The 16,021-nt window shown below is 36.5% G+C and overlaps 1 protein-coding gene across 1 annotated transcript in view; it reads left to right on the forward strand.

Annotated features, from left to right (window-relative positions):
- Positions 1 to 15,767, forward strand: part of LOC145999411 (ATPase family gene 2 protein homolog B-like) — a 30,970-nt gene extending 15,203 nt beyond the window's left edge. The window contains exons 5-7 of the mRNA XM_083136366.1: positions 6,780 to 6,937; positions 9,992 to 10,249; positions 15,578 to 15,767. Coding sequence (XP_082992492.1) covers positions 6,780 to 6,937; positions 9,992 to 10,249; positions 15,578 to 15,715 — 554 coding nt within the window. The 3' untranslated portion in view covers positions 15,716 to 15,767. The remainder of the gene's footprint in view (positions 1 to 6,779; positions 6,938 to 9,991; positions 10,250 to 15,577) is intronic.
- The last annotated feature ends 254 nt before the right edge of the window (positions 15,768 to 16,021 follow it).

A 16,021-nucleotide genomic window follows, 5' to 3' on the forward strand; every position in this document is an offset into this window, starting at 1 on the left:
TAAATCTTATTTCATGAGCAAACAAACAAAAATAATTTCAAATTTCGATGTATTATTACAAAGGGAATTAAATTTTTATTAAAAACAAAAAATGAAAATCCAGGGAAAACTATAGGTGATACAGCATTTTTACTTTCAGATTTGGATTCAGCGGGGTCGAATTATAAATAATCACCTATTTTCATTCAAAGGAGCAAAAAAAAGTTTGAATTTGTTCATCAGTGTAATAGGGGATGTGTTGAATGCAAGAATATTGGCCATAAAAGGCATATCAGAAATGGTAAAATTACAGTATTTAAACTGATTCCAATATCCAATATCTTACTTTCAAAGTTTTGATCTTAGAGGACATATTGATAAAAAATTTTCAAGTTTAATGTCTGCAATGTTGTACTGTTGTTCTGAAAGAAAAAAAAACTAACAAATATGGCTTTCAAACTAACTTATTTGGTCTAGGAATTAATTCGTGTGGTTGTTACGCACACATTGAAGCTGTAGTTCAAACACAAAAAACATAAATACCTTAAGAAAAATATTGTCCATCGCGAGCCACCACTTTCGCCCATCTATCAGATAAGTTACGGATTCCGTGGCGAAAGAAGTCCTCATCCTTTGAAGCGATCCAGTCAGAGACCCATTTTTCGATATCTTCTGAAGAAGTGAACCGCTGTCCAATCAAATTGTTATTCATGCAATCGAACAAGTAGCAACATCTGGTGAATACGGCGGGTGGGGTAAAACTTCCCATCCGACATTTTCTAAATAGGTTTTCACCGGTTTTGTGACATGTGGGCGAGCGTTATCATGTTGAAAAATAAGTTTATCATGTCTGTTCTCCCATTGTGGTCGTTTCCTGGCCAGAGCTTGCTTCAAACGCATTAATTGTCGTCGATAACGTTCTCCATTAATAGTTTCACCCGGTTGCAGCAGCTCATAGTACACCACACCTTTCATATCCCACCATATGCACAGCATAACCTTTGCACAGTGAATATCCCATTTCGGTTGTGATGTACCTGGTTCACCTGGCTTCACCCAGGCCTTTTTTCGTTTCGGGTTCTCGTAACGGATCCACTTCTCATCGCCAGTAACAATGCGATGCAAAAACCCCTTTCTTTTCTGTCTTTGAAGCAGCAATTCGCAAATGGTTTTTCGTCTTTCAACGTCTCTGTCTTTCAATTCATGTGGAACCCAATGTGACATCTTTTGAATCATTCCCATGGCTTTGAGGCGTTTGGAAACTGTTGTTTGATCAATGCCTAATGCTTCTGCAAGTTCTTCCTGCGTTTGACACGAATCCTGATCGAGCAATGCTCTCAATTCTTCGTCTTCAAATTTTTTTGGCTGTCCAGGTCGCTCTTGGTCTTCCAGGCCGAAATCAACACTTCTAAACCGTGCAAACCACTTTTGACACGTTCGCTCAGCTAGCGCATGGTCACCATTCACTTCCACCAAAATACGATGACTTTCGGTAGCACTTTTCTGCTTGTTAAAGTAATGAAGCAGAACACCCCGCAAAAACACTTTATCTGGCACAAACTGCGCCATGTTCAGTTGACTACAAAATGCTGTTGTTGACGCATCAATCAACTGCCCTATACTACGAACGATGCGCGCTGACAGGAGTTTTCAACGCATGTGTGGCTACACGTAACTGTGGGATGATACGCTCGTTACGCCATCTCTTGTCCAGGCGCACGAATTAATTCCTAGGCCAAATACTTTTGTGTGTGTGTGTGTGTGTGTGTAGATTTCAAATCAATTTCCAAAGCAATAATTGCAATATAAAATCTGGAGTGCCTAGAGCACATAGGTAAATGTGGATGCTGAAAATAAATGTTCAGAAAATAGTAATTTCCTTTACAGTAATATACACAAAAAAAACTCATTTTTTAATGCTCAGTAATCTACCTGTTACCACATATAAGTGATGTAGTTTAAAAAAATGCAAAAACTAATACAATCTGAATTTGCATAATCTTCAAGTTAACATGTAGATTCCATAAATTGATATTTGCAATATATCATATTAAAACTAACTAGAGCTGAGCTGATACCACTATGGATACTCTTAACGTTTGCTGCTGGTTGTGTGAAATAAATATCCTTAGATATACAGGGCTAATGCACAGATTGGCAAAGAAGAGACATTTAAACCCACGATTGGTAAAGAAAGTCTTCATGAATTAAGTAATGATAATGGTATAAGATTGATTACTTTTGCAACCTCAAAGAATTTAATTGTGAAAAGTACCACTTTTAAACATAATTTTAAACATAACATAAAGATATCCATAAATATACCTGGTCTTCTCCAGATGGTAAAACTCATAATCAGATAGATCATGTTCTCATTGATAAGAGAAGGCATACTAGTATAATTGACGTTCGTACACACAAAGGTGCTGACTGTGTCAGTGACCATTATTTAGTAATTGCTAAATTAAGAGAAAGACTTTCAGTGATAAATCATAAGCAACAAAATCTAAAAGTTCTAAAATTTGATACAGGAAAGTTTACTGATGAAAGAATTAAGAAAGATTACCAAATTAAACTGTCAAATAGATTTGATGTTTTGCAGGATTTAAATGATGATGAAAATATAAGTGAAACAGACGTAAATAAGAATGGGGAGCACATACGTAATGCAATAGAATCAGCAGCTAAAGAAAGTATAGGATACCATAAACCGAGAAAAAGTAAGTCATGGTTTGATAATGAATGTCATAATTTAATAGATGTGGCCGCGGTGGCTCAGTCGGTAACGCGTCTGACTACCATGCTCAAGGTCCCGGGTTCGATCCCCGGCCGGTTCAAATCCGGGAACTTTTCTAACGGTGAAAGCGGCCCCGGCGCCCACCCAGCGTCGAATAACATGGGTACCTGGGGGAAACCCTGGGGGGTAAAGGCGGTTAGGGGCGTGATGCTGATCACATCACCCCCACTCACGACCGGATCAAGAAAGTGTGGGGCGTTACCCCCACACCCCCTATACGCCTTCATGGCGTGGTGCTATGCACAGGGGAACACTTTACCTTTTTTTTACCTTTTCATAATTTAATAGATATAAGAAATGAGGCTAGACTTAGGTGGTTAAATAACTCCGATGATACAAATCTAAACAATTATAATAGAATAAAGCGGGAAGTTAACCGCACGTTTAGAAGTAAAAAAACAGATTACTTGAAAAGCAAAATTAACGAAATTGAAACAAACAGCAAAAATAAAAATATCAGAGATTTATATAAAGGTGTAAATGAGTTTAGAAAGGGGTGGCAACCTAAAGTAAACTTGATAAAAGATAAAGATGGTGATTTTCTAGCTGACCCAAGCGATATTCTAAACAGATGGAAGAACTACTTTAATGACCTTTTAAATGTCCATGTAGGAGATAAATCAGAAGTAAATGAAGTCCACACAGCAGAACCTTTAGTTCCAGAACCTAACTTGACTGAAGTTAAGGATGCTATTAAAAGGCTAAAGAATAACAAAGCACCTGGCATTGATTTAATACCAGCTGAGTTAATTAAATATGGTGGAAATTCATTAATATGTCAAATTCATAAATTAATTTGTTTAAATGGAATAAAGAAAAAATCCCTTCAACAGTGGAAAGAATCCATAATTGTTCCTGTGTTTAAAAAAGGTGATAAAATGAACTGTAATAATTACCGTGGAATTTCTCTACTCTCAACAACATATAAAATATTATCTAACATTCTTTTAACAAGACTAACCCCATATGCTAATGAAATTATAGGTGATTATCAATGTGGATTTAAACGTAACAGATCAACTACAGATCAAATTTTTCACATCAGACAGACACTTGAAAAAAAGTGGGAATATAATCAAAATGTCCATCAGCTATTCATTGATTTCAAAAAAGCATATGATTCGGTCAAAAGAGATAAATTATATAATATATTAGTAGAGTTTGGAATACCTAAGAAGCTTGTTAGTATGATAAAAATATGCACCAGTGAAACAGAAAGTAAAATTCGTGTGGGTATTAATATGTCTGACAAATTTACAATTCATGATGGGTTAAAACAAGGAGATGCATTATCTCCATTGCTCTTTAATTTTGCCTTAGAATATGCTGTTAGGAAGGTAAAAGAAACTAAAGAAGGACTAAAATTAAATGGTGTGACTCAGTTGTTAGCATATGCAGATGATGTAGACTTACTGGGGGATGATGTGCATACAATTAAGAATAATGCTAAAATATTTTTCAAAACTGCTAAAGAGATAGGTTTGGAAGTTAACAAGGATAAAACTAAATATATGTTTACAGGCCGAAACCAAGTGTTAGGTAATAATCAAAATCTAATTATTGATAACAACTCGTTTGAACCAGTTTCCAAATTCAAATACTTAGGAGTAATATTAACAAATGAAAATTATATTAAAGAGGAAATAAAAAGTAGGCTTAATTCAGGAAATGCATGTTACTTCTCTCTTCATAAACTTTTGTCTTCTCGTTTAATATCTAAGAAACTAAAAGTTAAAATATACAAAACAGTAATTTTGCCTGTAGTATTATATGGATGTGAAACTTGGTTCCTTACATTGAGAGAGGAACATAAATTGAGAGTATTTGAAAATAAGATCCTTAGGAAAATCTTTGGATCTAAAAGGGATGAGGAGACAGGTGAGTGGAGAAGGTTACATAATTTAGAACTACATAATTTGTATTCATGTCCAGATATTATTAGAATAATTAAATCAAGAAGACTTAGGTGGGCAGGCCATGTGGCACGAATGGGAGAGGAAAGAGGAGTTTACAGGATTCTTGTTGGGAAACCTGATGGTAAGAGACCTGTAGGAAGGCCAAGACGAAGATGGAGGGACAACGTTGAGATGGACCTAAGGGAAATCGGTAGGGACGGAAAAGAGTATATAGAACTTGCTCAAGATAGGGACAGATGGAAGACCTGTGTTGCTGCAGCCATGAACCTTCGGGTTTAAGAAGGCTAGGGAGTTAGTTAGTTAGATATACAGGGCAGGGTTGCTATGCATCTGGAATTTTGCAGATCGTCTGGAATTTATGTGCATTTTGAAGTCTGCAAGAGAAAAAGTTGGAAAATGAACAAGCAGTTCACTTCCACTTCTGGATTTGGTTCTTGTGATTCCACTCCCAAAGATTCAGTTCAGAAACTTGTTTTTACGAATTTCTTTAATAAATTTTCACTTTTATAATTCACTAATTTTAGAAAGAATATCAAAGTAAAACTTGCAGTCCAGCTATCTAATTGATTATTAAAGTACATTGACAATATGATCATAATTATCGGAAAAGTTGGTGAAAATGAGGTTATCGTCTATTATATCATTATATCTTATAGATGTTGGCATTTCCTATATGCAACAAAAATTTCTCCGGATGCTGTGTACTTATAAATGTAAGCAAAAATGCAGCATTTTCTACGACACTATAAATCTGCTAGAAAATGAAATACTGTGTATGGTTTATGAGCTACTGTTGTTTTTATATTGTGGAGAACTGTTATGGTGAATGTAATGTACCTCTGTTACCTTAGCCTGAAGGCTAGATGCACATGATTGTAGCACCCAATACATTTGATGCCGATTGTAATTTTACATTTTATTTTTCAAATTTTCATGTGTTTTTGTGCGTGTAGAATGAAATTTGCTAAAGGAACGTTGTGAAAGTGAATAATTTAATTTTTTACTGGAAAACCTGGATATATCAGGGAATTTCATAATCAAAAAATCGTAGCAACCCTGCAGGGTGAACCAGAGGTGATAGCATGAACTGAAATGGTGAAAAGTACACAACAGTAGAAACAAAAGAGTCTCAGTGAAGATGATGTCGCAAATGAACAGTTTGTGAGATAATTGCGAATGTATGTTTACAACTCACCACTGACTTGATTGTTTGTACTCATCGTATGCTTGTCTTTTTACGCACTCCGAAGTTTCTTTATTTAAAACTAAATAGTGCTGAACATGTAACATACTACATAGAAATTTTCAGCGAAAAATGTAGGCTCGACCAGGACTCAAACCTGTGTCTCTGGTATACCATGCAGTTGCTCTATCACCTAGCTACCAAGCCAGCCTGGCCTCGCCTGATTTTTCACTATTGCTGTTGTCTATCGAGGTGAAACTTTTATTTCTGTTATTTGTTACTTAGTAGGAGTATGGCACCTCACACATGAAAATCATACGATGTGTACAAACAGTCAAGAGTCGGTGTAGTGGAAACAAGCAAAAAATCCTGCTCAAACCTGACGCATCTGTGCACCCTACTCCCACGTGGAGGGGGAGGGGCAGAGTGGAGCATGCTTCCTTATGGCCCGAGCTGAATGGAAGGTGTACATTACTGAAAAGGAAATTACTATTTTCTGAAAATTAATTTTCAGCATCCACATTTGTTTGTGGTCCCTGTATAGCAGATCGTAACCATACATTCGCAATTATCTCTTGTGGCCCCATGTTTACTGAGACTTTTTTGCTTTTACTTTCGCTGTTTCAGGTACACCCTGTAGAGACAGCTTTCACATATTTTATGAGAAGGAAGAAAGTTGTGGAATTTGGAAATCATTACAGAAATCCATACCCGTTAGGTTTTTTACCTTTCAGAAGAACAGTACAACATTGCAGTCATTAAACTTGTAAAAATTATATCAGTATGTTCTCTATGATCAAAACTGTAATAGAATGTGAACAAGAACTAGTGCCAGTCTCTTAAAGATCTTTACAAGTTATAATGTAGTGACGACTTACCGATATGTATTTTGTTATTTCAACAGATGCTTTGGTTGGTCAGCGAGAGCAAACCAAGAAAGGAGTGCAGGAACAAGTCCTCTCTACTCTCTTGAGTGAGATGGATGGTGTGGGAATAAAGATTGATGCTCCATCTCATAAGCAGTTGCTCATGGAGGGTCAGTCAGCTGATGCAAACATTCAGGCAAGTTTTTTGGGCCTTTGGTTAATATTTTATACTCAATTGGAATTGTTGTGACTAAATAGTCTGAATTTCTCCAATGCCTGCGATCTTAACATACAATATTCCAGGTAGCAAACAATTTGGATTATGTTGTGTACAGTAATGGGTAAAAACAGTGAAATATATATTTCATAAATTTATGTGGGATTTTTGTGTGTTTGTTTGTCCTCAAATTCATTATCATGATAACATTTAATATTATTGATGTAAAAAGAATGATATTTTCGCTGCACAATGTGAAAAGTTTTTTAAGTTTAGGCTGCCCTGAAGCAGTGTAGGGGGTCACATCATTACAATCTATTCCCATGCCTATTTTGACATTTAATCCATCAGATTCTGACTATTTGGTTTTTGAATACTTCAATAGTTTGAACTTTGAATCACCTGTAGGGGCCATACGTCTTAACAGTCATTTGTAATAATCAGCTTTTTTTTTTTTTAACTCAGCACGAAAAATGCTTTCAGAATTAACTTTCAAACCATTTTTACCCAACAGCATTGAATATCATAATAGATCTAGTAAAGGTTGTTAGATTAATTCTGCTATGAAGAACTATAATTTTACAGTCTGATTTATGTCATTGTTCTTGATTTCCAGTGCATAACATAAATATTTGCACATATGTTCCTGTGAATGTACTACTATTTAAGACAAGATAAATGAATGCCAGAAAACAATATATAAAGGTCAGTCAGTGGAAAACAAGCCACCTCGTATATCTTGACGTGTAGATGTCACGGCTTCATGAAACTCCTGCTTTTATAAGGGGGTTCTGTTGTCGCTCGGTAGGTGGCAGTCACGTGACAAGCTTGTGTGAAGCCATGTGAAATGTAAACATGCAGGGACTTGCTGTCGGCATAGCATGGCACTGCACACGGTTCACACTACACGTCAAGATATACGAGGTGGTCTGTTTTCCACTGGCTGACCCTTATATATTTCATACATCATGGTATCTACATGATAATTAATCTTCAATAAAAGAGACACATACCTGAAAGTTTGTTACTCAAAATTTCAATGTCTTCCTTTTACCACCCTCAGGAGAAAAAAAAGGGAAGCAAAAATGTACATCATTCTGATTGGAAGTTAGGTTAAATAAATAATTAAAGAAAGGAGCTGGTGGAGGTGTGCAGTGATAGTACTCTAAGAAGGTGCGGCTATTTCTCTGAATTCAGAAGGTTGTCCATGTCTAGCTCATGTTTTCAGCATTTCTGTAAAGTAAAACACACACTTATCATCTGACCACTATCAGCATCCAACCATAACTCCTCTGCTCCCAGCTCAGGCCTGGTGGTTGGGGAAAATTCAGTCCTTTGAAGAGTGTCATTTATTGTTTATCCAAAAACAATTTACTGTTGTCACCAGGAGGTAAAAATGGTGTCCTGCTATTTTCCCAACTCTCTGCATCAATCTAAGCTCTTAACGTACAACTTGGATTATATTCTGTGCACAGTAACGGTAATGTGAATGAAGTATATCAACCATGGCCATATTTCAACACAAAACAATTTGTCATTTTGAGTAGAAACAATGATTAGGCTAGAGAAAAAGTAAACTTATTATGGCATTTTTCATGTAATAATGAATATTGTCCTAAGTTTTCAGATAACAACAAAATGGGAATGGTTCATAGCATTACACTTTGGATAACGTAGATGGTAACACCATCAAACCATCCACTTGTCGAAAATTTGAGGAATTAACTTTCAAGTGCAGTATGTGTCTTGTTTTATTTGAGGTTTATTTTAAAGAACTGTATTACATGTACCGGTATATTTCCTGTGATGATATTAATATGAATTGATTCACATAGAAACTCTAGTCGGTAGGGCACCTGACTACAACGTGGAAGACCTGGGTTCGATTCCCAGGGTGGATGATCTAAGGTTGGAATTTTTCCGGCTTTGTCCCTGCATAAAGTGGCTCTGGGGCTCACCCAGCCTCAAATCAATGGCTACCTGGGGGTAACCCTGCTGTGTAAAGCTGGCCGGAGCATGGTGTTGATCACATCACCTCCAAAATGGCTTGTGATCGAGAATATGTGGGGCCCTACTCCAAATTTCCCGAAAGGTGTCTTCATGGCACGGTGCTACATGTATGAGGAATGTTACCTTTTACCTTATTGACTCACATATCAACGTAATGCAACTAATAATGCTAACCGAAACACCTATTTGTTATGGCTTTTGGCTCACATGTGTTACGGTGAAGCCAAAGTTTATTATTATTATGGATGGAAAAGTTAAGGCTTTGGTGCCTTGTCAACCATTTCATCTCTGATGTAATTAAATGTAGTTAAATATAAAATATATGAAATCAAAAATTGAAACGTTGGGGAGAAGAAATGTACTCTAAAAGTTGAACGTAGAACTTGGTGCAGGCTCGGACTAGAGTCTCTGCCATGCTATGTGATTGCGCTACCAACTGAGCGACCAACCAACCAACAGGTTTGGTTTGATAAGGAATACCTGTTTTGATTGTGATGATTTTTATAGTATGGGCAGATCAGCACATAGGATATTTTTCCACAATACGGGGATAAGCCCCTTAATGGAAACAATATTGAGGATAGGCCCCCTAACAAGGAAATAAAATATGTCTGTTAATAACTTATTATTTAATTCTTAAAACTAATTCATTCATTCATTACTTGGAAAGAACTAAAACTATACTATTTGAGGACTAAACTCTCCTTCCCTAGGTTAAAAAGCATAGTCTGTAAAGGAGCAGTCAGCACAGAGAAGGACAAATATAGGACAACATGACCTCACAAAAGTTTATCCTGGCTGTGGATCCAGGTGCCAAAGCCTTGTTGTCCTGCAAGAAGGAGTTACTGATTATGAAAACAGATACATGGTGGTAGTCATTGCTAGCACATCACTTCCATGTCTTCAACAACTATCAAAATATACTAATAAATTCAAAACTACTAGATTTTATCTAGTAGGGACATAGATTTAGATGCCTAGTATCATTATATCATGACAAGTTTAATTTGTGTATTCCAACAGGTCACTGGCGAGACAATAGCAGATTCTGGAGTGGTTGTGGTGGGAGCAACGAACAGATTAGATTTACTCGACAGTGCTCTGCTGAGACCAGGCCGTTTTGACAAGCTGATTTACGTCCCTCCACCAGATGCCACTACACGTCACGATATTCTGAAGGTGCTCACGGCCAGGATGCCCATCCAGAATGTGGATCTCCTTCAGATTGCTAATCAAACTGAATTCTTAACTGGAGCTGATCTCAAGAACTTATGCAGAGAGGTAAGGATCAGGAACTTATTTTTACCCAAGCAGCACTAGCAGCATGCTTGCAGCTTGTACTAACATTTACTCAATACATGAGGAGGGGGGGGGGGATCCCACGTAGTCAGAGAGTTAGCTCTCTCGCCTTTGGTGTGAGCGGTCCTGGATGGGATACCTGGTGGAATATCCCAAAATTTCGGCATTAACCCAGTGTCATGAGGACGATTGGGGAGCTACTTGAAAAGAAGAAATAGCAGGCTCAGTTCCGATGGAAATCAATGCACTGACCACCCAATAAACAGAAATGAAAATCCACTCTGGCAGACCCTGGCTCTGAAGAGGGCTGTTGCACCATGGGGTTTCAGTTTTAGTTCAATACGTGTTGTGTGTTTTTATTATTTAGCATTGCTTTTCTGCCTAATTGTGGTGATGAGTGATGATTAGGTGAAATTGATGAAGGGATACTCACTAAGAACACCCATGCCTCAGGAGTCATCTACTGAGCTAAGGTGTGTAACATACTGCAAGTAAGAATCAATGAGTGGTCATCTTTACTTTCCAATTCATGCCATACGCCTAACCCTTGAAAGTCTGTTTGAATGCATTATTTTAATAAGAATAGGTAGAGGCACATTTTTGACAAAAACACGAAATGTGAAATAACACATTGTAATGTTAATTTTTCATGTTTCTAAAAGGTGCGAGGTGCATTTTCCTACCCTGTTTTGTCACGAAGTAATGCGAAATGAACTGCAAAATAGACTCTTAAACACAAAATTTAGAGTTTATTTACTGATGCGACACTTTCTGAAATCAGAATTATCCTGTGAGGTATGCAATTCACGGAAAATTGATTAACCTTCATGCGGGCGTGCCTTTTTTTAAACACTAGTGGGCGTGGGGCGGTAATCTACCGCCACCTCGTTTTCACGTATTTTACCGGTTATATCTCACCATAAACCTTTGTAATTGGGGATATTTTTAATAGAATCATGAACACGCATATTTAACCATGAAAACATTTATTAAAACTTGATCAATATATAAAATAAAGTGCAATATTCATTGAGGTTTTTAAACACTCTCACAGCACACAATTTATTTTATCTTACAGCAGGAACTAAAAATATCATTCAGTCTTTTAAGTATTTAGGTAACAAAAGCATTCAACATTGAAAGAAAGTAGTTATATGTCTCACTAATTTAATCAAGTAACATCATAATGTACTAGGTATATCAAAATAGGAAGGCATTCATTACACAATCAATAATAGATGCATATCTCCATGAATTATAAAAAAGGAACAAAAACCAGTCACATGAAAGTAGCGTTATTATAATTTTGTACTAAGTACATCAAAATAAGTAAAATATTGCACAATTCATCATCTGATTTGGATGAATCATTACTGAGGCAATTAACACATGTTGGTACTGAATGTGATTTACATACACTTTTGTTACAATTACTACAACGTAATTTAGTTATGTTGTTCTTTTTTGAACCGCAAATGTAACAGAAACTCAGGTTTTCTTCCATCAGTTCCAGTGCCAACTCAAAAATATCCTGCCGCCGTCTAAAGGATTTCAATGGATTATTCATTTCATATATCATCATGGAATTTATCCCAGCAATATCGAGGTCTCGGAAGAAAATTACCATTGGCCACCTTTGTGTTCTTTTGGATGTCGTAATCCGCGAACACATCAGATCAACGGTGTCGACCCCTCCTTTTGTGGCGTTATAATCCATTATCTGCACTGGCTTGCCTGTTTCCTCATCTATTTCGTGTCCATCGTGCAATGTTGACAAAACCAAAACTAACTTCTTTTTGGTAGCATACGAGATCAAAGTTGCGACGTCATTACACCCAAATAAATGATGGCCAGGGACGAGGTTGGGATTTTGTTTCACAAATTCGGGCGGAAGTTCAGCTTTATTGCTTCTCAAAGTCCCAAGGAAAGTCAAGCCAACCGATAACAGATGTTCAGCCAAGGGGTAACTACTAAACCAGTTATCTGTTGTAACGTTACGACTACTTTTTTTCAATGGATCACACAAATTGGTCACTATATCAAATGGCTTGTTGGAGGTTGAGCTGTAGGGGCCAGGTCTCTGGGTTCCACAATAAATCATCATATTATAAGTATAATATGTCTGAGAATCACATACACAATATATTTTCAATCCATACTTTGAGGGCTTATTCGACATGTACTGTATAAAACTACATCGACCACGAAAAGCCACCAGCATTTCGTCGATGGTTACACTTTCACCAACATTGTAGGCTCTTTGACAATTTGCTACAAAGGCTGTCTGAAAGTCACGTATAGGAGCTAATTTATCGGTAGCAGATCGCACTTGAAGAGAATGTATGTCGTCAAAACGAAGAGATCTTAGCAACATTCGAAACCTGCGTTCACTAAAATTAGCCCGCAAAATAATCAAACCAGTCCCATTTTTTGTGAAAAACTCTGAAATATCTGCGCGGTTTCCACGTTTGACTGCCATCAAGAACAGAGCTCCAAAAACTGCTTTTATTTCTGCTCTTGAGGTGGGCCTGTAATCCCTGTCCCGAAAGCTGGTGCTAGACAGATTTTGCCATTCAGTCTTTCGTTGAGCAATGTGTATATTAGTGTATTTGACAATGTCATCGATCATTTGTGGAGAAATTAGTGTCAGAAAACATTCGAGCCTTGTTTGACATTTTCTAGCTTCCCCTTTGGGACCCGGAAGAGTTTTTATAATGTTTGCAGACTTAGTTTTAGTGGTTTGTGTGAGAAGTTTGTTTGCCCAAATCGTATCACCATTCTTTCCGATGTAAAATCTCAAACCTGGACTTTCGTCGTCTTCTTCTCCCTCCTCAAGACTCTGGTTGTCGTCTTCCATTGCCTCTTCTAACTCTTCCTCGGTGTCACTGTTGTGGGTACCATATTCAACAAATTGGGGTTCGTAATCAACATCATCAGGGAAGTCCACTTCGTCCTCCTGAACTCCATTAGCTTGATCTTCCTCGTCCAGTTCGAGGAGGATTCTTCGAACATCTTCAGGGTTTGTGAAGCGTGCCCTGAAAAAGTGGAAAAAATAAACACACTTTTTCTAATATGGGAAAAAACATAATTTTACCTACTGTAAGTATATTTGGTATGAAAGGTACTACCTACAATAATTATTGGGTAGGTAGGTCCTAACTATTATACTGTCATTATTTTGTTATAATGAATAATTGGTAATGCTTGGGAGAGAGTCATATAATAAATGAATAATAAAGAAGATGAAAATTATGAGAGAAAAACATGAAATTGACGATAGAACGAATGTAATTTTGGTAAAAAACTCTTGGTGATAGCACATAATAATTGTGATCTTGTTGGGCCCTAGTATGGTGCAAAGCACTGTAAGACTATAGTTTATTATTGCTTATACTCATACATGCAATAAAACAAGAAAAAAAGCGAAATTGAATACTCACATTTTTTTCGAAAGGCCGGAGAAATTGTCCCAGTACCGGGCGCACGGCGGTAGATTACCGACTACCTCACTCTTCCACCTTTTGATGATGACTGGCATGCGCGATATGCCGATCCGACAAGTGACTTCAGTGCCATATTGCGTAATATAGAGTAAATAGAGAATACAAATACCTCCCGCGCTTCGGGGCACTCGTAGGCTGTAGATATTCCTGTTTTTGTGCCGTGGGCGGTAAACTACCGCCTACGTGCCCGCATGAAGGTTAATTCTGCTGTATATATTTGAGAAGCAAAAATGGACCCCTTTATACAGGAACTAACGTAATATTCTGGTAACAACATAAATGTGCTATTAGAAGGGATATGTTTATTTTGTCTAATAAGTGCAGTTTATAAATGAAATGTAGGATTATATTCACATTTTTAAAACCAAAATGTCATTTTATATACTGCTTTTACACTGCTATATCAGCGAAATTTTATTTTATGTACCGCTTTTGAACTTGAAATTGACTGTTTTTGTACCGAAATTTTGCTTTTTTATTTACCAAAAATATGTGCCTCTAAGAATAGGATATAAATATAGAATATGCAGTTTTACATTATGTAGTCATCTCTATTTATATGTTTTTTCATCTCTTTTAGGTCCAAATATTTTTTCCACAGTTTTCAAAAAAAAAGTAGGTTCCTCTTTTAGTATGGAGGACAATTCTTCACATTTGTTTGAGTGTGTTTTTTAAGTCCACAATATGCACACAAAAGCTAATCAGGATGGACTTACAGCTTAAAGTGTTAAAAGTAAGATCCGAACCACTATGTGCCTCCATCCACTTTAAATGTTCCCCCACCAGGTATTGAACCTGGAACCTCCTGATTAGAAGATTACAATGTTAACTTCACATTTGTATAATTCTTTAGACAAAATGACTATTCACGTATTTTAACTGTTAGGTTATTTATTATTAAACAAGAAGATAACCATTTATGAATGTTTCCAGAAGAAATTCATTAAGTAGAAAATTGAAAGTACCTACTTACTTCTTACACAAATACATATGTATCTTCTGATAATGGTGGTAGGAGTCACCAAAATCAATAGGCAATAAATACATTTTATTTTATTCATAAATTTCACAGAATTGTTACATATTTGTTGAAGTGGATAACTATACTTGTGCTGTTAACGTCCCTACCTATCTTCAACCTATTGTGAGGAGTAGGATCTTGAACTGATATTCATGTTGATCCTTCTAATTTTTCTGTTTTAGCTATTTTTACATTCTTCCTACATGCAGCAATGAGATGACTCAGTGATGGAACACCGTGTTTTACCAAGGATTCAAACTGACCCATGACATTGTAATGCACTGAACCAACCTTTGTACCACAGATGCCATCTATTGAAGATTAACATGACCGATTTAGACATAACTTCCAGAAAAAGCACATGTTCAGTTCACATTATTTCAACTTTCAATTTGTCATGCCACCATCAACCGAGCATTTAATTTCAGGACAAATAGTAAAAATCCAGTTCTAAAAAATATATATAGGCTATATCTTTTTAAACATTTTGGGTTTGCTTACGGAAATTTATTAGCTCAGCCCTACTTTTAATCCAATCTTGTATTAATTAATAAATGTAATGCTTTAAGATCATATTTCAAAATGTGTAGCTTTATGTTACTTAGATTCATGGCTTCCTTAGACCCTCACAAAAAAAAAAAAAAAAAAAAAAAAGTTGGATGCTGAGAAAAAAGGGCTGGCACCTGAATTATTTCAAGTTTTTTCTATCCCGTGTATATAAGATAACTATAATTGGATATCTTAGTCACTACATAAGTACATTCAAGTTTTCTATCTATCTTTTAGGCTGCTCTTCATGCCCTGACACTGAAAGGGATGGGAGCAAATACTGTGGAGGAAGATGATTTTGCTGCTGCTCTGAAGAAAGTGCCACCATCTCTATCCAAGTCTCTAGTGGAGCGATATTCTACTTGTGTTACTTGAGAGCATTATACATGAAACATTTGTACATGTCTTATGATGAATAATTAAAAAGAATCTATTTTTTTTTGTTATTATTCCATCACTACATAATTTACATATTTGTAATTGTGAGTGTTGGTAGTGGCTGATCTTACCCATTGTTTTTTTTTTTAATCTGATATTTGAAATGCACAAACCCAATACATTATATGGAGCAAAGTTCATCTTGCAAAATGATAAGAGGTCTGCAGTTTCTCTTTGACAGAGAGCTGGTGTAGGGGGGGATCAGGTCAGTGATGGTCTTGTAGCTTAAAATCATTATAATGT

This window comes from Lepisma saccharinum, chromosome 15 (genome assembly GCF_977018435.1).
Source record: "Lepisma saccharinum chromosome 15, izLepSacc3.1, whole genome shotgun sequence".
Taxonomy (NCBI): Eukaryota; Metazoa; Arthropoda; class Insecta; order Zygentoma; family Lepismatidae; genus Lepisma; species Lepisma saccharinum.